This window comes from Hipposideros armiger, unplaced genomic scaffold (assembly GCF_001890085.2).
Source record: "Hipposideros armiger isolate ML-2016 unplaced genomic scaffold, ASM189008v1 scaffold_303, whole genome shotgun sequence".
Taxonomy (NCBI): Eukaryota; Metazoa; Chordata; class Mammalia; order Chiroptera; family Hipposideridae; genus Hipposideros; species Hipposideros armiger.
Window position 1 is genome coordinate 1,044,444 of NW_017731653.1, and position 23,409 is coordinate 1,067,852.

Genomic DNA, 23,409 nt, shown 5'->3' on the forward strand with positions numbered 1-23,409 from the left:
TGTTTCGGGTGGATGGAGAGAGGGAATGGTGGGGTGGCAGTGGCCCACCTAGGGGCCCTGCAGGGAACGGAGGGAGGCTGATAAGGGAGCTACTAGGATGGTGAACAAGGGGGGCTGTAGGCATGGTTTATGGTGGGTACTGCTGAGAGCCTTGGTGAGCACGCAGGTCCTTAATAAATGCTTTATAATGCTGTGTGTGTCTCTCCTGGCCTGTGAAGCTGGTTAGAGTGGATGAATTTGTTTTTGTGACTGTGGAGTCACAGTGTGTGCGAGGCTGTGAGAGGATGGCAACAGAGGAGAGCGAGGCAGGGACAGGAGGAATATCAAATAGACTTTAGAGGTATGGGGTTTAAGGCATTTTTATAAAGTGATACTCAAAGGTATGCACTCTTGACCGGAGTAACGCCTGTCCTTTGGCCCAGGTTAACAGTGATGGCTGCTATGGGGGTGCAGGTCTGAGGAGTGGAAACCTCTACTGATTTCCATGGCATATACCTTGGCCCAGTAACTTGGGTCCCAACCTGCCCCTCCCTGGGACTAAACCCGGAGCACAGCAGACACAGACCCACACACCCCACTGCAGAATTCCCCAACTCAGACAAAGGTCTCTCCCTCCTCCTCTTCCCACAGCATAATGGGATAAAGCCACCTGAGTCCCCCACTTCCCTTGTCCCTCCACCAAGGTCTAAGAGCCAAATGTCTGGACCTTCTTTACTCCAGTCACACCTCATGATAAGAACACGTTTTATTAGAAGAGTTATACATACCATATAAATATATTTGTCCAAACTACAGGTTGGAGGGATACTGGGGGAAAGCTCTTACTGCTGTGGGGGGACCAGGAGCGGGAGGACGGGCTGGGGAAGGGGGCAGCTGGGACCATTTGTTCCTCCATCCCTCACAGAAGGCACAAATGCATTATTTCTTTCCATGTGAGGACACTGAGGGGTGTGGCAAGGAAGGGTGGGAGACAGAATGCAGAAAACCTCACAAATACAAAAGAAACTTCCAAACTTAGTATCTAATGGTATGGAAAAGGCTGGGGTGGGGTACGGAAGGCAATGGAGGGGGTGCAGTAAAAGGAACCAATGAACTTCAGAACCGAGAGACCTGAGGAGGTCATGATGTCCACGCTGCTGACTCAATGCAGGTCCCAGGGGGAAATTCAGGGACATAGATTCCCAAATGAGAGAAGGTGGAGTGCCCCAGGGATTGGCTTTGGGGCCTCAGAGAGTATGTGTGAGTGGGTACGAGTGTGTGTGGTGGCTGGTGAGTGACAGAAGCAACCAGGGCTAGAAGGAGCTGATTCTATTCCCTCTGGGGAAGGCCTCCTCCCTCCTGGTTCCTCCAAAACCGCTTTCAGGGGGTAAATTCAACCACTGTTTCCAAGGAGGACCCCCGCCTGGACAAAAGAGCCAGGTAGGAGAGGGGGACGTTGGAGAGCTTGGGATGAAAACGGCACACGGGAGTGGCTCTTAGGGATCAGAATATTGTAGAGCCCATTGTGTTGGGAAAGAGGCATGAGACCTAAGTGTGTGTCTGTGCATGAGTGTGTGTATGTGTGCAAATATGTGTGTGTGTGTGTGCGCTTGTATTAGAGAAGGGTGAGATCACTCAAAGGTGAAGGGATCCTGGGTGCTGAAAAAGAAGTGTCCGTCCATGTGGTCTTCCAGGGTATCCTTATCACTCTCAGCTGGGAAGCGCTCCTTACAAATAGGGCACTCCTTCCATGGGGGGGTGGCAGGGCCCCCAGTGCCAGCCTCCGAGAAGGGACCCACTGCAAAGCCACTAAAGGGAGACAGGGGAAAGGAGAGAGTCAGTGTGCTCTGTTGCCTTCTTGACGTGAGACCTCAGGGAGAGGGGCCCATTCGCCTGGGCCCCCAGATTCCTGTTCCTAATGCAGCATCATGGTTGTTTTCGCCTAGCCTCTCCCACAGAATCTTCCTCCCCACAATATTGGAAGCCTTAACTTCCCGGCAACCCATGCCTCCGTGCCCTCCTTCAGTCCATGATGGTTTCTGTAGCGCAGAGCCCATCCCCCAAGCCCTGCTCTCCTCGCTCCATCTCCGTTTGCTGCCTAATGAGGCTGAAAATGAGTCTGACATCGTCCTTCATCTTCCTGCTCCAGCCAAGAAGGATGGCAGCATCACCCCCACCCTGCCCTGAGCCCATCTCACTTCCAGGCAAAGCTGGGGAGTAGGTGATAAAATCTCTCTCCCCTGCCTTCCCCTCTTGACCTGTGGAAGAAAAGGAAGACAGCGGGAGCAATCTGATACCTGAACCTCCCACTCCTACAACTTGACAACCCAAAGGGTTAGTAACTAACCCAGGTTAGTCAGAGAAGAGGGACAGCCATCTCAGGGGTGGCCCGATGGATGCTGGATCCCAGTCTTCTCTCTGCTCCTGTACCTGTGGGGCTTGGTTACCCCCTTCCTCCCCCAATGGAGCCAGGTACCTACCTGGAGGTTGGGGAAGGGATAGGGGCAGGAAAGAGGGGATGCAGGGCAATTTGGGCTCCACAGAAGATGGTGCTAGAATAACACAGAAGCCAGTTAAAGGCAGGGCCTCTGAGTGTACATGTTCTTTGATAAGCTGAGGGGAGGGATTACCTGAAAGAACGTGGGATTTGGAGTGGTGGGTAACTTTCTGTGTCAATCACATCTATGTCTCCTTTTCTTGGCTAGGGCCAAGAAAAGGGAGGTTGGGGGAAGGGCAGGGGGATTGTTCGCTTGGATGCCCTTTCCACTTGCGTCCTCCCACCTCCATCCTGTCCTCCCCCTTCTGCACTCACCTGGCCATGTCATAGAAGGCATTGCCCAGTTCAGGAAGCAGCAGGTTGGCCTCCTCACCCCCACTCTGCACAGCTGCCATCAGGACTGACTTCTCATCTTCAGCCTCCTGGGCACCAAGGAGATAGGCTGGGTTTTGGGATAGTGTCCCAGTATGAGGGAGCAGTACACTGGGACAGGTAAGGGAAGCGCAATCCAGGCCAGGCCAGAGAACAGAGGGCTATAGTAAGAGTGGGGCAGGAGAGGTGTTTTGATCGGGGCTGGTGGATCAGAAGAAAATGAATGTGGGAAGCAGGGGCTGGCAGTCATGAGGCTATTGGGTCAGACTGGGTTTGGGGGTGGTGTCTGTTGGGGGGCCTTGAGGAGAGGCTGGGCCTGCCTTCTCTCCCCCCAAGAAAAAACGAGAGCCCTGTATGGCTAAGACTTCCTGCTCTGGAGGCTGGGCCACTTGGGCTTGGCCCTAACCCCTCCTCCCTGCCCCTGCTCCGTCTCTCCTCACTGCTCACCGAGTCAGAGCTACTGTCCTCAGCTGGCCCTGAGAGGTGGGGCGCAATGGGAGCTGGCTGGCTGATGACAACGAGGCAAGAGGCCTCTCGTGGCCCAGCAGGAGAGGAGCCCGGGTCCCCATGTTCACACAGGCCATAGGGTGGGAGCCTCATGTCTTCCGGAGACTCATCCTCTGAGTCTGTCAGAGCTGCTGGGCAGCCTGTAGGTGAGGGAGCAGGCAGAGAAGAAAGAAGGATGCACTGTTAGAGGGTTGGATCAGCTCTGGCTCTTGGATAAGGGATACAGTTAAATTAGATAGGGGCCAGGGTCTGGGAAGGAAAAGGGAAAAACACAGAAGGCAGAGGCAGCTCCCAGAGGGGTCACAGGGAGCTTTCCCCAGTAGGAGAAGGTGGAGCAGGGAAGAGTTGTCACAGGATTGCGGGTGTACAGACTCAGTCCTGCAGCTGCCTCTTCATCCTCTGTGGCAGCATCCTCATTCCACTTCTCATCTGCCACCTTCTCCAGGCGGGCCTCCAGCTTTCTCATGTACTCTAGCAGTTCCTGGAATTGGGGAGGAGAGAGGTGCCAGAGGCTGGGAAGATGCCAATCCTGCTGACTTGCAGAGCCTCCTTTCGCATTCACGATGAACTCTGAGCTCCTCAGGGGTAAGACACCTTCACCAAAGGGTGGGGCAGCTTAAGCGAGACCCTCACCACCATCCCCCAAGAGCCCTCCTTCACTCCCTACATCCCTCCTTTCCCCCAGCAATCGTTCCCTGTCATGCCAAGTCAGCTAATAAGAGGAGCCATGGTCCCATTTTTAGCCTCTGGGACCTCTTAGAGACCCTAGTTTCTAAGCCAAGAAGAAACAGTTTCTAGCCCTTGAGTCCTCAATTCTGGCATCCAATGGCCCTGAATTACGGGTTCTCACCTGCTTCTCCTCCTGCAACTGCTCCTTTTCCTTCTGGAGCACACGCAGGGCTGACCGCAGCTCTGTCAGCTCCCGCTTACTCTCTGACAACTGCACCTAAGGGAGAAAGGCCAGGCGAATGTACCTCCAAGGATCTGGGTGCTGGGACCTGGATTAACAATCTAGAACCATGTCTCTCCATGCCTTCAATCCTCTCTCACCCCAACACATACAGGGGAAGCCCCAACATTTTTTCCTTGAGTCCTTTGACTTGGCCACGGGAGGTTCAGTCACCTGAGTTCTAGTCTCTGCCCCTTGAATGAGGACCCGCATAACTGCCTCTGGGCTGGCCTTCAGAGGCCATGGTCATAGCAGGGGCACGCTACAATTCTTCTAAGTCATCATTACTAGGCCCAGAATGTGTTCCCTGAGAGCAGAAAGGGACATTGCATGTTTCAAACCAATGAGGGCTGGGGCATGTGCAAGTGAGATGCTGTCCAATATATAAGTGAGCACATTGTACTTCTGAGTCCCCACCTAAGACAGATGGAGGGACACTGGCTTCAGGAGGTCAAAGGACCAGGACTTGGGTGGCTGGGTGCCTCACCAGGCTAGAATCCTTTTCCCGTGTCAGTTCAGTTCTGAGCACTTGATTCTGGGTTCTCTCCTCCTGAACTGCCTTTTCCAGCCGAAGAATCTCTGCACTCAGCTTTAGGATCTTGTCCTTCTCTGCCTGGGAGACGGTCAGAAAGGGAAACGGGAGGGTGAATGAACAGGGATGCCACTGGCAATAGCACCATCCCTCACTGTGTCCCTTTATTTCACTGAATCTTTTGGGGGCAATCTGCCTTCTTGTTTTCCTCATCCCTGAATGAAGGGATCTGACAGCAAGGCACCTTATTGATCAGGAATGGCATTACGGCAGGACCTGATGCCTGGGAGAGTAAATGGTCCTCAATCAAGATGCTAACCAAGGAAGGTGCTAGGACAGCGGTTCTCAACCTTCCTAATGCCGCGCGCGACCCCTTAATACAGTTCCTCATGTTGTGGTGACCCCCAACCATAAAATTATTTTCGTTGCTACTCTATAACTGTAATTTTGCTACTGTTATGAATCGTAATGTAAATATCTTTTTGTTTTCTGATGGTCTTAGGCGACCCCTGTGAAAGGGTCGTTCGACCCCCAAAGGGGTCGCGACCCACAGGTTGAGAACCGCTGTGCTAGGAGATCAGGGTTGGACACTCTGTTTAGGGATGGGTCACACCTGGACAGCGAAACGTTCCTCCCTAACAGCCCCTCCCCACCCCTAAGGCGCACTCCCCCCTTTCTCTCCTCCCAGGAGATCTGGCCACACAGAGGTGAGCCTGCCTGGTCCCTCCTTCCCTCTACCTCCATGCTCTGGAGCATCCCTGCCCGCTCCTTGCTCCACTGGCTTTTTTCCTCCTTTAAGTGCAGACTGAGTTCAGCTAGCCTGCCGTTGACTCCAGCCACTTCCAGGCGGCTGCGGTGTAGCTCGGCTATGGTGCGGTCCCTGGCTCCGGCTGCGCTGGCCAACTCCTCTCCAAGAAGGGCAGCTTTCTGCTGGCTTGAAGCTGCAAGCTCCTGGGCCCCTCGAAGCTGCTCCTTTAGGGGCTCCAGCTCAGCCTCAGAAGAAAGGAGGAGATGGAGATTAGGGCTCCGAGTGAGTCATCGTGAACCAAGAAGGTAACTAGACTCCCTCCTCCTCCCACTGCATCAGGACTCAGGATTGGGTTGTTTGGTCTTTAGCCATGTCTTTCCCCAGACTTTTCTACAACTAGCCCTTGGAACTTTTACTTCTTTTGCCTAGGGGCTTCGCTCACCACCCGCTGCTGGGTCTGGCTTAGGGTATCCTTCATCTGGGCCACCTTGTCCTTCAGTCGTTGGGCCTGAGCACCCTGCTCCTCCTGCCGGCCCTTGGCCTCCTGCAGCTCCAAATTCAAGCGACGATTCTCCTGTTGTGCCATTTGGAGCTCAGCCTGATGGAGGTGTAGAGTAGGTAAGGAAAGGGATGTGCGTATTTGGGGTGGCCAGGGAGGTGAACCACAACGATGAGAGGTCAAGGTTCCACTTCTCAGATTTAACATAAATTCAAGCATTTAGCCCTTGTCAGCTATTCTTGGGTTCTCAGCTGCAAGTGACTTAAGCCTGAACATCTAGTCTCCTGCTCCGGAAATGAGGTATCCAGCATCACAGCCTAGGGACCTACATGAATCTAGGTATCCCATGTCCCATTTCTGCTTCCCCACTCTTCCTTTTAAATCAAAACTCAGTCTGGATGGCCCTGCAAACACAGCATATTCGACATCCCATTCCACCCTAGGCCTTGACCTTTTATTTCTGTCCATGGTACTAACTACATCCCAAGGCATTTAGGCTGGATACCTTGGTGCCACGCTTGGCTCTGTTCTCTCCCTAGTGGCCCAGAGGAAAGGCTATTGCTTCTCCATCCTCCATCTTGTTCACAGTCACTTTCTCTTTTCTACTTATGGCCATAACCACATTAGCTCAGGTTCTGGTCATTTCTTGCTTGGATTACTGACTAACCTCACAACTAGTTCATTTTCCACAAGGCAATCAGATTAATCTTCTTTAAGTACAGTTCTTAAAGTACATGTCACCTACTTGAGAATCATCAATGCCTCTTACTGCTTACAGAATAAAGATTAAACTCAGGATTGTCTACAGTCTCACTTGGGCCTTATTTCAAACTCTTTACCCACATATGCAACTGCCCGGAGTATTCTGGACTCTAAGCCTTTGCTCATGTTTTCCTCTGTTCCTAGAATAGCCTGCCTTCATCTCTGTCTACTCAGATTCTACCTATTCGTCACTGCTGAGAAAATGGTTTTCAAACAATCTTCCACAGAAGACTAGGGTTCTAAGGAAGCCATTTAGAGGTTCTGAAAATATCTGATTTAAACTTCTTCTAAATTATTAGAAATTATGTTAAAAAAACAATGCGCAAACTCAAACGTTAACATATTAGAGATCACCAATACACTGACATGTGCTTCCAGGTTAATTTATTTCTGTGCAAAACTCAGAATAAAGTTTCTATTATATTTCCTATTGAAGTGAAGAGCACACTGAGATTATAAGGTAGACACATTAAAAATTGTTATCAATTTGCACCCACCTGTGTGTGACTCAAGGTGTTTTCAATAGTGTATAACCGAAACAAAATACAGAAATACATTAGCTGCTGAGGCCAATAGAACAGTCATCCATAACCTCCAATTTCAAAGTCTGGTAGCCATCAAAGTTACCTAATTGCTCTCATTACCTTATGTTATACATTTGAATTTATCAAAATAAATTTATAGTAATAAAATATTGCTTTTATTTATTCAGTAAGGTTCCACTTAAGATGTAAACTTCATTGGAGGGTGAGGCAGAAAGGGTTCTGCTGCTAAAAAAGTTTAGAAATACTAGGCTAGTTTATGCCACCCCTAAAAGTCCTTTCTAATGTCCCTAACAAGATATGCTCCCATTCACCTCTGTGGAACATCATAACACTTTATTATGCTTCTCTGGTGACACTTATTATATTCCCCTTTGATTAATTCTGATTTGTGTATATGATTTATGTTCCCTAGAAGAGTGTACACAATGTTTTCTTTACATTTTTATCCCCTTTGGTGCTCAGCCCTCAAAGGGACTCAATAAAAGTGGATGACCAACTGAGAAAGCAAACCAACCCTGAGCCCTTACCTCGCTTTGCTCCTTGTCTGCATGCACTTCCTTCAGTTGCCCAAGGAGCTTCTCCTGTTCCCGAGTCAGGGCCTTCACTGTGTCTCTAACCCTGTGAGTAGGGGGTTGGAATGTCAGATAACCAACTGGTCACCAGAGAAGGAATGAAAGACTTGGACTTCTGTCTTGAGCTCTTTTACTGGTGCTCCTCTAGGCCCAGACCCCTACTTCTCTTTGGGATGCTCAAATCCCCAAACCAAGACAATCCTATTCTAAGCCCCAAGTACCTGAGATTCCTGGTCCTAGAGCACAATCTAAAAATGGTTTTTCCTTTCTCTTTATGTATCACTTTAAGGGATGTTCTGTTGATGGCTCCCTGGCTGTTTTCATTCGGTCAAGAGACCAGAATCCAGACTCCTCTAGACAAGGGGCAGTCATTGTTGATTATAAACTTTTGGTCTAGGTTAGAAGTTAGCAGACTTTTTCTGTAAAAGGCCTAATAGTATTTTTTTTGCAGATCCTGTGGTTTCTGTGGTAACTACTCAACTATGCCATTGCAGTGTGGAAGCAGCCATAGTCAATAAGTAAATGAACAAGCATGGCTGTTTCAATAAAACTTTATTTGTAACACTGAAATTTGAATTTCACATTTTTTTCCAATGTCAAGAATACTATTTCAATTTTCAACCACTAAAAGTGACCAAAACCATCTTTATCTCATAGGCTATATAAAAACTGGTAGCAGGTGAGATTTGGCACATGGACCATAGCTTCCTGACCCCTGGTCTAGACAGTCTCTAATATTTTCCAGGTGCTCAGTCTGATCCCTGTTTTTCTGTTCCATGATTTAGAACCTAGACATTTAGTATCTCCCTAGGGCAAGGCTAATGTATCCTGGACTGAAAAAGACTTAGGATCAACTCACTTTTTACTCTGGGCCTTGGACAGAATGCCTTTCCTTTAAAGTTTATTAATTATGTCATCTGATGAAAGAAAGAACTAGGGTGTTTCTCCTGGTGAAAATTTGAAGAACAGGCAGGAGAGGTGGTCAATGTTTGTGCTATTTGTTGTCTGGTAGAAGAAAGAAATTTATTCCATGTGGCTCCAGAGATCTGAACCAGGACCAATGGGTGAAAGTTATAGGATGGTAACGTCTGGTTCAATACAAGAGATATAAAAATGACAGCAGTTCGATATTGAAAGAGGCTGACTCCTAAGGTAGTGATCTTCTCTTACATGCCCTCTTAAATACCTTATATTCCTCCCAGTGCCAAGATTCTATGAGTTATACCTTTTTTCAGTGGAGAGATTCCATAATATTCATGGATCACCAGTTCTAACATTCCCTAATAGTGAGAACAGAATCTGATCTTCTTCTTTGCTGTGGTAGAACCTGAAATCCATCCTCTCTTATCTTGCGTTGACTGTCCTACCCATTCTCTTTTTCCAAATCCTCTGTTCCTAGCTCCTGCCTAGCCTTTGCTGCACAATAAATGGTAACTACAATTCCTCTGAAGGTGAGGAATACAGAATAGGCTAGGAAGATGGAAGACAGCTAGGCAGAAAAAGACATCCCCAGTAACTGGATTACCCTGAGCGAAGTGGATGTGAGAAAGAGAAACCATGTGAGACAGAGCATAGGCTTGCCTGCCTGAAACAGAAGGCTGGAGTTCCAGGGTCATAGGAAATGACAGGAAATAATGGGAATAGAGGAGGTTCCCTCACCTGTCCAGTTCCACCTCCTTGGTCAGCACTTTCTCACTGATGGTCTGGATGTCATCTTCCAGTTCCAGGATGCGTGCCACATGGTCTCCCTGTTGTCGGCTCAGGACATCCCTCTCTTCTGTGAGCTCCCCGTGGGACCGGGAAAGCCCCTGGAGTTAAGGTTCCCCCAGAAGAACAGAGAAGTTGAGGCTCATCTCAAAGAGTGGAGCGTACCAGAGTTTGACTGTCCCCATATCCCTACCCAGTCATCTTCTTTGAAAAAGAAACTGTAAGGGAACATTCCCTTACCAGTGAACACAGTAAGCCACTTCCACCCTACCTTGGCATTCCTATGTTCAAAGAGCTGAGTCTAATTACAAATTTGGGATGTGTCTCCTGTCATAGCACGTTTAATCCCATTTGTTACCCCTTAAACCTATTTCTTTGATGCCAGAAATAGCCCACTAACGTCTCCCTTTTACCCTCTTCACTGGGTTCAGATTTTGGACCCTGTGTGAGCAGCCAGGCCCATCCCCCACCTGGCCCAACTCCCACCTTGTACTGCTCCATCAGCTCTGCGTGCTCCTGCTTGGCGGTTACAAGAGTCATCTCGAGCTCCTGTACTCGGCTCCTCAGCTCTGTGATCTGCCCCTCCAGCTGTAGCTTGAGCTGCATCAGGTCATTTCTCTCTTGCTGGCTCTCATCCAGCTGGTTCTACAGGAGGCAGGATGAGAAGGGGGGTGTGCTTGGGAAGCACCCATTCCGAGGTCCCTTCCCAGTCACTCTGCAGATGCATTTCAGGGTTGGGAGGGGGGTTTACATTAGTACAGGCTACAAAGAGGCGAGTAAGGGAAGGCTTGGTGTGCTACTGAAGTCTGCCCGCCACCGAGCAGACACACCAGCTCCCATCACTCTTAACTGCCCACCCCATCTTACCTCTTCCCACACAATGCTTGGTCCCTGCTTTTGCTCGGTAATTACAGGAACCCCTCATCTGGCAGACATTGAGCTCTTTCTCAATCCATACAGACAAAAGGGATGGCTCCCTTAATTCACTCTATCTGTTCTGGAGTCAGACAGATGTGGGTTTAAATCTCCAATATAATTTTTATTAGCTATGTGACTCTGAACAGGTGACTTAACTTCTCTGAGTCTCTGTGTCCTCATCTGTAAAGTGATCCCTTAGCCTGGGCTGTTGTAAGATAATTGTAATGAGAATAATAAAGGTAAAAACAGAACATAGGGCAGGAGCTCATATACCTCTTGACTCATAGAAGATATAAACATCTTCCGATTCTTGTGTTGATTCCATGTGTATAGAGGGTTCTAGAGGGTAGGAGTTTGTCTAAATCACAGACAAGCCACTAATTCTTTACCCTTCTGAGCCTTCCTCAGGCCTGTCCTCTTGTCTGGGATGTGCTCCCCACCTAGCCCTGGCCCTCACTGTCCTCCAGGAAGTCTTCCTTGCTAACATCTATCTCCACTCCAGAATTCTTCTCGATTTGGCCAAATAGAAAAATAATATAAGCCACATATGTAATTTAAAATTTCCTAGTAGACACTTGAATAAAGTACTAACAAGAAACAGGTGGGCCGGCCGAGTGGCGCGATGGTTAAGAACTCNTCCCTTTCGTTCCCTCCCCTTCCCTCCCCTTTCCTTTCCCCTTCCCAATCCTCACCCAGCCCACCTAGCCCCAGTTTTCTGAGTTCTTTCAGAAAACTCTTCATTTCCTGAGACCCTTGGGGTTGATTCCTGCCTGGGAGGAGGGGGTGGGATGAGTAGAGGTCTGGGTGGAGGGAGGGTGGTCCTGGCTCTGGTGAGGCACCTGGTCTAGCTCTGGACCAATCGATGCTTTGGCCGCCACCTTGTGGCAGATGCTGAGAACTGCAGGGTTGGGGTCCGAGGGCTGAGCGCCTAGCCGGACCTCTTGGAACGGGAGAGGGGGATTGCCTGCATAGGTGTTCACTACGAGGGTAGTGGGCCTCAGAATTCCTAATTGACATTGGAGGTTTTCTCAGGGAGCTTTTGAATTCCTAATTGACAGGGGAGTGGAAATCTGGAAAGAAAGCCAAGTAGCGAGGACACTTCTAGATGGAGAAAGGAAATTGAAACTCCATCCTAAAGTCTCAAACCTACTATTCAAATTCTCTTCCCAAAAGAGCACTAAAAGGGAAACAGCCTGAAACTAAAGCAGGAGTTGAGGTCTGACTTGCAGAAGAACTTCCCAATAGATTCCAAAGAATTTGATGCCATTGCTTCTGACAGTTGCACAGCTTTCTTAAAGGCCCCGACCCCATACCCAATGACTTACCCCACCTTCTCCAGATTCCCTGATCTCATCAGGCTCAGCTCACTGGGCCTATTCAGAAAAGCCCAGGTTCCTTAGCCTGTATTGTTCCTATGACCAAGATGCTAATCCGGGAAGTCCCTTTTGTGGTCTAACTCCAGCTCTTCCTGTAGCACTGGAAATGAAAAGGATCACCTTACAGTTAGCAGAGCTGCAGAAGGGAAGGTGACCAGAGGAAGGAACCTGTGAGAAAAGTTCTGAGGGAGGGCAGTTCTGCCTCAGTTTCTCCTCTCATCTTCCTCTCTGCTGCCCCATTGGATCCTTGGAGATGAAGGTGATGGAATAGAGTGGTTCATTTCACTGGGGGATTCTCTTTGCTTGGAATTCAGGATTCACAGGTGTTGGGGGCAAGGGGAACCTCTGAGTTCCAATCATGGCCCTTGTTATTCTCTTCTGTACAGTGGATTTGTGGGGAGGGAAATATGGGGGGTGTTTGTCTCCATCAGCCTGAGTCCTTCTGGTCTCACTTTTGAAGCTTTTTTCTTTTCCTGCACCCAAATCCCAGTTCCTCAGAAGCTCTCCCAGTGATATCTCCTCTTCCACTCCACGCCCCTCCCCAGTCCAGCCGACTTCCTTGGAGGGCTGAGAGTCATTGAATCCCGCCATTTTCCCTCTGCTTCCCCTGGCACTGCCTGAAGATCTTGGCCAAGAGCCTGGCTCTGCAGGCTCGGGGTGGGGGCTGTGCCCCGGCACCCTCCCTCTGAGGTGCCGTTCCTCCCCTGCCTCATTTGCTGCCACTGACCTTACTGAGTTAAATTAAAAAGCAATGTTCTGTGTGCAGCTCCAGCCCCATGGAGCTTGACTCTGGGAAGACGAAGACAATTACCAGCTCCTCCCTCTCCCTCTCGTCTGGCTGCCTTATAATTTTTTCCCCCGCTGCCTGGTATGCAACATTTATGTTTTTAATAACACCAGAATGGTTTTGACCTTGGGAATTCATAGCAGAATGGGCACCGTGAGAGGCCCCAATGTGATTGGCGTTTGTCTCAGTCCTTTGCAGGGAGGAGGCTGTGTCTGGTACCTCCTCGATACTGGGGAAGGTGTGGGGGTGCTGTACCCAGAAGCTCTAGGGGGGAATCTTAAAAGCCAGAGTGGACAAGGAGGCAGATGGGAAGAGGGAAAGAAAAGGGAAGGGTTTTGTCTTTTCAGATTTCCCCAAGGATGAAAGATGGAATAAGATGTTTGAGAAGTTGAGATGTTTTTCTCCTCCTGTTGTATAAGGAAGGATTCCTGGATGGGGAATAGCATGGAGTACGTGTGTGGGGCTATTCAGAAGCGGTGCTATGTGGCACACATGTATATGTATGTACACACAGCCCATCAGCCCACAAGTTTGCACATGTGCCCCCCCCACCCCAATTGGCTCTATCCCTCCTCAGTGACTCTCACCTCTGTCAGCTCTTTAGCTCCAAGAGAAGTGAGGGCTAGAGAAGACTGGGGTCATACTCAAAGCAGAATTTCTCAGCTGAGGGTAAAGGGAACAAAACAGAACCCTCTTCGGGCTTGCAGTTAGGTTTTCTTCCCCCTTCTTCCTACCTTTCCTTCTCTCTCTTTTCCGTGCTCACCTCCCTAGGTGACTCAGCTTTTGAGCTTAAAGGAGGGCCAATGGTGGTAAGGAGGATAAGGAGGACCTGGAGGAGGAATAGGCAGGCCAGCAGAGGGATGGAGAGAGGCAAGGAGCAGTGAAGGGCCTGGGAGAGAGGGCCCCTGGGCAGCTCCTCTCCTCCATCTGTACAGGACTGTGGTAGGAGGGATTAAGGTTAGAACTGGGAAGGTGCTTCTCTGTCTGCAGCTTTGAGGAGCCTCCGGAAATACAGTGAAAAATACAAATTATAAATGAAGAAAAGTTCATCTTACAGTTTAGGAAGTAGGAAGAGAGGGGCAGAGGTTGTGGGACTCTGAGGGGCAGATGAGTGTATGTGCCTAAAGATGAGGGGTCATCTCTGTGCTCTGTGGTTTACAGTCCTATATGTGCCAATAGTATATGTAAACATGGGGAAGGGTGTAGCTTTGACATTGATTTTTTAAAACCAAGGGTGTGAGCTGACTTTCCACTGGGGCCTGTAAAGTATGCTTTTCTTTCAGGTGCATCAGGCAGCACAATGGGAAGAGCTCTATATTGAGAATCGAGAAAACTTGGGTTCTAGTTCCGGCTCTAGGTATCAGCCGGGATCCTATGAAATATCACCTCTTTCTTTGAGCTTGGGTGTTGTTTGCTGTGTAACGGTGAAGGAAAAGCCACAGGGTCCTTCTGTGCCAGCAGCCCCAGTGCTGGGGGACCAGAAATGGAAGGGGGGTTGGCGTGAGTGAAGGTATTTAAGGATCCTGAGAGCCTGAGAAGGGATGCCAGTGGAGAGGGCTGCAAGAGGGATTTCTTGAATTCGGAAACTCATGGGTTCTTGCTGGAGCAAGACTCCTCCAGCCTGGGCAGCACAGCCCCATCTCAGACAGCACCCAGGGCCGAGGTCTGGCTCTGCAGAGAGCACCGTTCTCTGCCGCCCTCTTGTGGCCACCGAATCCACCTCAGGTCGTTGCTGAGAAGGTTCGGCTCAAGTTCACAGAGCTGCATCCCTCGCCCCCTGGTGGAAATTTGGTATATTACAAGAAGTGATCTTTAGTTGTCGAAGAGCATCTTTTTTCCAACCATTTCCCTAGTTTCTGGAGGCGCACCACCTCCTTAAGGCTAGGAAGGGCTTCCTGAGATTTAACCCTCTTTACCATTGCCTCAAGTTTTAAGCTCTGCTTTTGAGGATGTACGGTGGAGACAAGGGGCTGAAACCAAGATATTGAGCAGAGAGGGCAATTTCTCTTCTTCCTCCTTGGGTTCCATCTACAACCCCAGCTTCCTAGGGTCGCCGAGAGTTTTCAAAGACGACAGGGTCTAGTGACACTCCTGGAGAAAATGCTTCTGAATCAGACCCGGCATTACATGTGTTCCACGAATTTGCACCTGAGCTCAGTCCGTCAGTGTCAGCAGGGAAATGGATTGGCAGGAGCCAGGAGGCAAGAGACAGGGATGATGGAGGGAGATGGCATATATGACAGATGCTGACAGGACTCGTTATTTGCTAGCTTTGGAATCCCCTCCCACCCACCAGGCTGCCCTTGGCCCTCCCTTTCTAGTACTCAATGCTTATAAGTGACTGACTGTCTTTGGGAAGAAACCCAGTGGGCCAAAGCTGCACTCAGGTGGGCAAGGGAGGGAGAGGAGGAGGGAAGGACACCAGGTAGATGATAGAGGAGGAGTGGGTGGAATGACTGGGATTTGGAGCTGGGGTGCAATGTTCACTGGGGTGCTTGGAAGGCTTGGCAGGGGAAACTGTGGCGGGGGGTGGGGCAGATACTGCATTGCTGGGNCGGGAGTCGGATGGAGCTGGCCAAGTAGGAGATCAAGTTTCCCGAGGTGTGCGCACCTGGGGGTCTGAGGCTGAAGAAGACTGGGTTTCGGTTTCAGCGACTGCAGGACTGGGGGAGGGTGTTGGGGAGACGCTCACCACAGGGGCTGGGAGAGGGAAGGGGGATCACTTTCCATGGGTGGACACATTGTTAATGGAGGCTTTCCCTGTCTTTTAATCCTCACAGAATTATTGGGTAAATTTTATGAATGCCACTGTACAGGTGATGTAATTGAGGCTCAGAGAGGTTACATAAGGTGCCCAAGTTTACACAGCTTATTAAGAGGCAAAGGCAGGATGTGAACTAAGGTCCTTGACGCCTGAGCTCTCGCTCTCTCCACCATATCACTGGGCAGAGGGTCTTACACTTTTATGTGTCTGCTTAGCGTCAGGCACAGAAGGGAGGTGCAGGTGAGGGGTGTCAGCATAAAGGTTCTCAAAAATGTTTGTTGTATTAATTATCTTTGCAGGTTCCACTTCCGTGGTGTCAGCAGAGTCCCAGGGACTGGTGGCAGGAAGGGTTTCAATTTGGGCCAGGAATAGCAGAGGAGTTTCAATTTGGGCCAGGAAACTGGAAAGAGATTTCCTGTGGGTTTCCATGGTTCCCTTTGGACATTCTAGAGCTCTAGCATCTAGAGGACTGGGCTCTTGATCCTTAGTCAGAAGAAAGGAATAAAGATGCATGTATATTTGTATACAAGTGTGTTTGATGAGTGTATGAGTTTGTGTAAGTGTGTGTGTATGCCTCTTTAGAAATGTATGTGTTTATGAGTATGTGTCTTTGTGTTGCATACATGTGAGGATGTTTGTAACGTATGAGTGAGTGCATATGTGTGTGTATCTGCATGTGTTTAGGTGAATGTGTGCATATGTGTACATGTGCATGTGTGGCGTTCCAGGGAAGCCTTAAGACTCATAGCTGAAGATGTCTTTGATTTGATTTGCCCAAATCTCTAGCAGGTTCCAGGCTTTGGTATGTGGTGGGGCTGAGGTGGGAGACTAAAGAGGGAGGCTATATCTGCTTGGAGTGTGGAAGATTGCATAGCTTGAGCAGTGGGTGCCTCTGGCCTGCCAGGCACAGGGGTATCGTGTCAGGGTCTCAGGTCTGAGGCTGGGTCCTCAACCTTCACTCAGGACTTGCCCTGGAAGTGCTCATAGGCCCAGCTCTGATTGGGGATGATGATGAAGAGGTGGGGTCAGGGTGAGAGGGTGCCCAAAAAGTGGAGGGTCAGGCCTACTTTCTTCTCCTCTATTCCACCCCCCAGGTTTTGGGAATAATCTTCTAACGAGGCTGAAACTCCTTACTCTAGGCTCAACCTGTTCTGCCTTATGGTGATGGAGTCCCCAGAAGTCTTGGTGTGCAACCTTCTGACTCTGGGGGAGACCATAACCACAGTGAAAACTTCTCTCTCTAGTCAGGACTACCCAGACAGGTCCAAACCAATGTCCTTGTCTCTTGAAGGCCTCTGGTATGACCATGTATGCATTCTTATTGAACCTCACACACGCTGAGGCTTTCAGACCCTTTGTGCTGGGAAGTTCTTCCAGAGTCTAACCTCGAATCCTCTTGTTGTACCTTGCGCTCATAAGCCCAGCTTGAGTTTGTGAAATTGGAACCTAGCAACCCCCCTTATGAAAATAGTTTCTTCTGGATAGGGGCATGGTCTGGAATATAGGGACACTGAGAGGATGTGGGGCTAAGACCTGGTGGGTCACAGATGGGCTGGACCATTCTTGGGGAAGAGACAATGATCAACAGGACAATTTCAGAGAAGGGAGTTTAGAGACCATCAGTTTCAACCTTCTTATTTTACAGACAGGAGCCAGAGGCCTCAGAGGGGGGGTCTCGCTCAGTGTCCTTTGCTACGTTGTAGCTTCCTCTGGAAAACCCAACACCCCCCCCCCCCGACTCCTGGTCCAAGAGTCTTTCTTGTACCGCATTTGGAGGACCCTAGACTCTGTTCCTATTCTCTTGGCTTTATGGGGGTGGCAAGAGAGGGAAGAATACTTCAGCTAGACTGGGGTGCTTCCACCTTCCTCTTGCTTATGCTTATAGTGACTCCAGCTGGGCTTCAAGACCTTTCACCCTGTTCCTTCAACTTCCCATTCTCCCTCCACAGGACCCTCGCTCGATCTGGCCTCTTAGGTCCATCTGGGCAGCCATGCCATTATTCAGTCCTCCCTCCCCTCTCCTAAACTCATAGTCTGTCCCCAATCTGAACCATCTATTCTCCTCCTCTCCCTGTAGACTAGCCTCTCAGTACTTTGTAATATCCCCCATACTCTCCTCCTCTGGGAAGGCTTCCTTGATTAATCCTGGTTCTGGACCCCAAACTTCCTTTTTCTAAACCACTGCCATAGTACCTGCAGACTTCTCTTTGTTTTTTCTCTTTCCTTGCTGTGTGCCTTGTCCCTGTTCACCCCTCCCCACTCCCACACCTGCATGGACTGGTACCTCTCTATGGGCAGGCCTGTGTTTCCTCCTTCCTCCCAGGACCCCTCTCCATGTGCCAAGTAGGTCAGGACTGTGGTAGAGAACTGACTGAACCCTTCCCTGTTTTCTGTGTTCTGAGAATGGCAGAGATACTGGAGTCCATTTGGGTGTCATCCTGAAGAGGGAGGTGGCAGTGTGGGCCTTTCCCTGTCTGTATCCTGGTGTTTATTCTGGGTTAGGCCTCACTCCCAGCTCCTGGTCCTCCTCCTGATTGCCTTTGGTCCGGTTAACAGGCCCCTCTAGTCTGCTGCCCTGGAGACCCTGGGATGCTGGGCCTGGTGTGGGGAGTGGCAGGCAGCCCCACTATGATTTCTCAACTTGGTCTTCACACTGCACCTGACTACCTGTTCCCATTGGGTCTCTTCAGACTAATTTTCTCTCTCAGGCTTCTCTTCCCCCTNAGTGAAGCAACGTCCTCCACAACTAGATTGAAGAACAAAACGACAGCAACTTGTCTGTTCCCCTTCCCCCAATTCCCCAGCGCTGTTCTCCTCCCTGCAATTCCCCAATTAAAAAAAAAAAAGAAACAGGTGAAATTTTAACAATATTTTATCTAACCCAGTCTATCCAAATATTATCATTTCAACATGTAATCAATATAAAAAATTATGGAGATCATATACACTTTTTTTTTTATACTAAGTCTTTAAAATCTGGTATGTATTTTACTCATCTAGTACATCTCAATTTGGACCAGTCAGTTTCAAGTGCTCAAGAGCTACGTGTGGGTAGCACCTCTGGTATTGGACACAGCAGGTCTGGGGCTCATCCTCCCCTTCCTCTGGTAGGTCCTTCCCTGGGGTGGCCTCACTCCACCCTCTGCATCTTCCTCTAGGGCCTAAGACAGGATATAGCACTTGAAGAAGGAAGGCTCAAAAAGTTCTTAGGAAGTCTTGAGCGACGTTGGTCTGTGGGTGGCTTGCTTTCCTGCCCTATATGTTTGTGACTGTCTGCGTTAGACTGAGACTTTCTTGAAGGCAAGACTTTGTGTAACTCCCACTGAGGTCTCCACTTAAAGCTAAGTGGAGGGGAGGGTGCAGTGTGAAGGCCCCTTGCAATGCTGTCCTCCCACTCTTTTGCCCAGGAGCAGCTCTGTTGCTCTGTTCTCACCTGCAGCACAGTTGCCTTGGGGACAACCAGCAAGATGTCAGAGCCTCCATCAGTCTCTTCCAGAGTCACCAGTTCATCCATGGGCCTTGGCTCTCGGAACTGGAAAGGGGGGCTCTGCCCACATACCCGGCCCTGGCGGTTTACATATCGGAACTGGTAGAGCTGGGCTCCTGGTTTGGGCAGGTAGCTGGCTGTGGGAAGAAGAATGGTTCCAGGACCCCAATATGATCCCAGGTCCCCTTGGTGTGTCTTATTACCCACTGTCTTTGGCTTTGGCCCCTTGCTCCCCGTTCCATATTGTTTTCTCTCCTCTCAACCTCCCACAAGCTATTTCTGTTCCCTGGGGTAATCTTCTCCCTCCATTCTGCCTAGTCCTCTTCTTTCTCTCTTTCTCAAACCTACTCTCTTTGATAATAATAATAATAACAATAGTAACAATAATAATACTAATAATGCTAGTTACTATTTACTGAGTTCCTACTATGTACCAAGCACTGTGCTAACAGTTTTACCTATATCATTTAAAATTCTTATATTGTCCCTGTAAGTCAGGCATCCCCTTTTACTGTTAAGATAAACACAGAGAGGTTAAGTAATTTGCCCAAGGTCAAACAGCTTGTATTAGAGCTGAGATTTGGACCCAGGTCTTTAGAGTCTCATGACCATCTTCTTCTCAATATATGATGCCACCTTTCCCTTTTCCCTAGCCTCTAGTTCCTCCTTCTTTCAGTAGGAGGCAGGATTAGCTGCCCTCTGTAGTTCCTTCCATCTCTAAGTCCCTGATTCTATGATAATTCTGTGACTCTATATCTGCTAAGCTCTGTTGGATATACTTCTTATTTTATTCATTTACACTTATTTTTCCTTGCCCTCTGTGCCTAACTTTTATGTTTCTGAGCCCATTTCCTTCTTCCAAACCTCTATCCTTTTGGCTCCTCCCTCCGGTTTTCCATCTTCCCTTGTACCTTGGAACTGGACACTGGCATGGATGAGGGAACCATCAGTTGTACTTTCGGGCACTGAAGACCACACAAACGTGTGGTAATCCCGAACACAGGCAGCCTCCACCTGTGAAAGCCCAAGATGGGAGAGGAGTACGGTGATGGAACTACCAGCTACGGGTGGTAAAACGGGCTGAGGGATTAAATGGTGGGGGTGAGGGTGGCAGACAGGATGGTGTTACAGTGGCAAGGAGGATGAGAGACAGGGAAAGTGGAGGCACACTAATGTGTCAGGAGAGAGCAAGGCTAAGATGGGGAGATGAGGTTTGCTTATACAGACAGCTTCTGTCCTCTGTGACATCTTTTTCCCTTCTCTATCAACATAAGTTTGAGAATCCAGGAACCTAATCATTCCTTTTATTCCAACCAACCCATGGCCCATAAGCCTGAGCCAAAAGAGGTACCAGGGATACCTTGAAGATGCCAATCCAGTCACTAGCACTGGGCACGGTGCCTGGGGGAAGGGTATAGTGACATTCCACCTTGGTGTTGGGGATGTAAGTCCGGGCTACATTCAGAAAGCTGACTCCACCCCGAGATGGTGCCCGGCTTAGTGATGATGATTCTTCCATCCTGTCCTTGAGATATCTGCCCTCCTATGAAACAAAGGTTAATATCCTAAAGTCTCTCTACTCCATCCCATCCCCCAACTCCATTCCCACCTACCCACAGCCCCAGCCACTACACCTGGAGATGAAGGTATATCTAGTATCCAGTCCCTTGGGGTAATAGGAACCTTTTAGATATGTCATCTTAGTCTACAGAACATAAGTCTGGCCTTCCAAGTCAGTCCTCAACCTGTCTCACTGCATCCACTCTGAGTCAGACTCTTCCTAGAGTTAAGATCTCTTTAATTTCTGCTCCCTATTCATTGCCCCACTGGTCCAGTCTCAGTATCCCAGGCTCTGCCACCTTCAGTCCCTCCTTTTCCACCTCTTTACATTCTTGAGCATTACAAATTCTTCAGTCTCTATCTCCACATCCCAGCCCTCACATCTTTTGGCTGTTGAATTCAAAACCCAACTGAGGTGTAAGGCTCCCTTATTCTGAGCATGTCTTCTTGTCCACTCTTGAACTTGTTGACCCAACTGTACACAGGAATGACTTATGACACATGAAAACATCAACTAGTCTCTGTAAGTAATGATTGAGTCTTCAGAGCTGAAATACGGCTGGGGGAGAGGCAACAGCCCATTCCTCAGGCCCCTGAGTCCTCAGTTCTCTCGCCTTCTCTGAGCTATTGACCCCCATGAATTAAAAAAAAAAAAAAACCAAACAAAAAAACTTCCACTCTTATCCAAGAGACAAAAGGAAAGGGAGGATATAAAGAAAGGCAGGTTCTGTCTTCAGCTTCATTACTCCAGGAAGTCAAGAATTCTGGAGGCGGCTGCTACAAGGGTGGAGTGAAACACTCAGCAGGAACGTGGTGGTGTGGGGAGATAGAATGTCGGGGCCCGGAGTCAGGAAAGCCCCACCCCTGGGCAAAGGACAAACTGGAAGGTGGGAAGGGGTCCTGAGAAGGAGAAATGTATATATAATGTTGAGAGAAGGAAGAGATCGTTCAAAAGAACCTAACATTCTTCTCTTCAGGTCTTGCATGGAACAGGACTAGAAACCTACTGGTTTGACTATATGTCAACCTAGCTCCAGTATTTCCCTCCCCATTTTCTCTCTGCTCCCCTTAACCTCAATTCTAAGTGCTTGAACCCCTCCAACTGTTTGGATTGGTAGATGGAAGCACACTATAGGATGAGATTGAGAGGAAGAGGTATTCCAAGCTAGGTGGGGAGAATTAATTGGAAAATATGGGGGTGGGGTGAGGAAAGATAACAATAACAATCAAGAGAACTCCTCAGCCCACGGCTGTCAGATGGCTATCGTCATCTCTCCTCTCTAGCCCACTAACCTTCATCCTGTGTCAGCCGCAGCTGACGGCATCTAATCAGCCATAGCCATCAGTCATGTGCACATCCCCAAACATCAGAAACCCACACCAGTCTGAAGTCAGGGGGGCAGGAACTTTAAAAGACAGAAACTCGGAGGAGAGGGAAAGGGTCAGCTCTACAACAAGGTGCAACTTCTACCTCCAAAACAGAGACTGAACTGAGGAAAAGAGGTTTCTTTGGGTTTTCATTTCTGAAAAAATCACTAGTTAAAACTAGTCCATGTTTTCTCCAAATACAGTTCTCTGGCTTTCTAAGGGGGGATGAATTGTCCCAAAGATCCAAGCCTGAGGAATCCCAAATACTCGCCACAAATAAAATCCTTAACAGTTGGAAACATTCCCCAGGCCCGAAAGAGAGCTCTGGGCACCTAAGGCGTATGTGTATAACCAGATTGAGATGTTCCTATTGGGGAAAGAAGGGATGTCCCATCCCCCCATTCTTTAAGGGTCTAGAGTTCCTTGACATTCTACACCGTGGAGGTTTTGTCCCTAGGGAGTCAGCGTAGTAAAGGCCTTTGGATTGGAGGGGGAAGTTTGGGGGAGTGATAAGGGGAAAGGGAAGGTTTGTGGGGGCCAGGTCTTGCATGGTACAGAATAAGCAAAGATTTCAGCCTCTCCCCAACTCCCTTAAGCGTATCAAACTTTACAGAGAAGGACTGAAAGGAGGGTCAGAACAGTGAGGGGGCACCCCCTCGATCGGGGCCCACTTGAGACCACGAACTGCCAAAACGGTGGAGGTGGCTTCTCCGGTACGGAAAGTGTTAAAACCCAAACGCTCCTGCATCCCCTTCCTACAGTCCCCTTAGCTTATCCCTTTACAGACTGGAAACTGGGGTGACTCCCCATAAGATCGCCCCCAAATTAGGCCAAGTTTCTTACCCAACAGACGGATCAGCTGTTCCCTCACCTTTCACCACCAACAAAAACAGCACTCCGACTCTGAGAGGGGAGGGAGAAGAGTGGGCGCAAGGGCTTCTGGGGTTTGTGGTTCCACCGCGCCCTTTTGCCGGCCAGGCTCCTTGGATGTGGGACTACATATCTCAGGAGGCTGTGCTCAAGGAGGGCGGAGTAAAGGGCGGTCGTGGCGGCGGTCTCACTACTGCATCCTGGGAGGCGTAGTTCTCACTTCCATGACAGCAAACGAGGGTGTGGCCATCAAAGGACTTCACGGCCCATGATTCCTTAGGAAGGGGCAGGCTGTGTTAGTGGTGACTGCTCGTTTGTAACGTGCGTGGTTGGGGGCTGGGGAGGAGTTACGGCTCTAACGCCCTCTCTGTAATACTTTACGGTGGTCCGAACGTGTTCAGATACACTCACTGGTTTTCTTTTAACAACGGCAAGCTGTGAGTTAGCTAATATGTGTTATCCACACTTTACACAGGAAAAACTAATGCCCAGAACGGTTAAGGAACCGATTTAAAGTATCAAAGCGATGAGATAGCAAAACCCCAGGTTTGCACGACTCCAAGTGCAGTGCTCTTGCCACTACATCCCCTATTTACCATTTAGGGGATTG

At 49.2% G+C, this 23,409-nt stretch overlaps 1 protein-coding gene across 1 annotated transcript; it reads right to left on the reverse strand.

Annotated features, from left to right (window-relative positions):
- Window positions 1-727: 727 nt before the first annotated feature.
- On the reverse strand, window positions 728-22,886 carry CALCOCO1 (calcium binding and coiled-coil domain 1). The gene is made up of 15 exons (XM_019659785.1): window positions 22,773-22,886; window positions 20,362-20,544; window positions 19,913-20,015; window positions 18,948-19,138; window positions 10,156-10,314; window positions 9,622-9,770; window positions 7,918-8,008; window positions 6,027-6,182; window positions 5,575-5,829; window positions 4,792-4,917; window positions 4,206-4,301; window positions 3,728-3,836; window positions 3,296-3,495; window positions 2,792-2,898; window positions 728-1,788 (listed from the first exon to the last, which is right to left on the reverse strand). The coding sequence occupies exons 2-15, from the start codon at window positions 20,518-20,520 to the stop codon at window positions 1,611-1,613; spliced, it is 2,079 nt and encodes a 692-aa protein (XP_019515330.1). The 5' UTR covers window positions 20,521-20,544; window positions 22,773-22,886; the 3' UTR covers window positions 728-1,610.
- Window positions 22,887-23,409: the final 523 nt, after the last annotated feature.

Bases quoted from the DNA above. Each gene is read 5' to 3' on its own strand.
- CALCOCO1 (XM_019659785.1), bottom strand. From the start codon at position 20,520: ATGGAAGAATCATCATCACTAAGCCGGGCACCATCTCGGGGTGGAGTC. The intron at 9,771-10,155 runs GTGGGAGTTGGG...CCTTAACTCCAG, and splicing joins AGCTGATGGAGCAGTACAAG to GGGCTTTCCCGGTCCCACGG. The intron at 2,899-3,295 runs GTGAGCAGTGAG...CTTGGTGCCCAG, and splicing joins AGGACAGTAGCTCTGACTCG to GAGGCTGAAGATGAGAAGTC.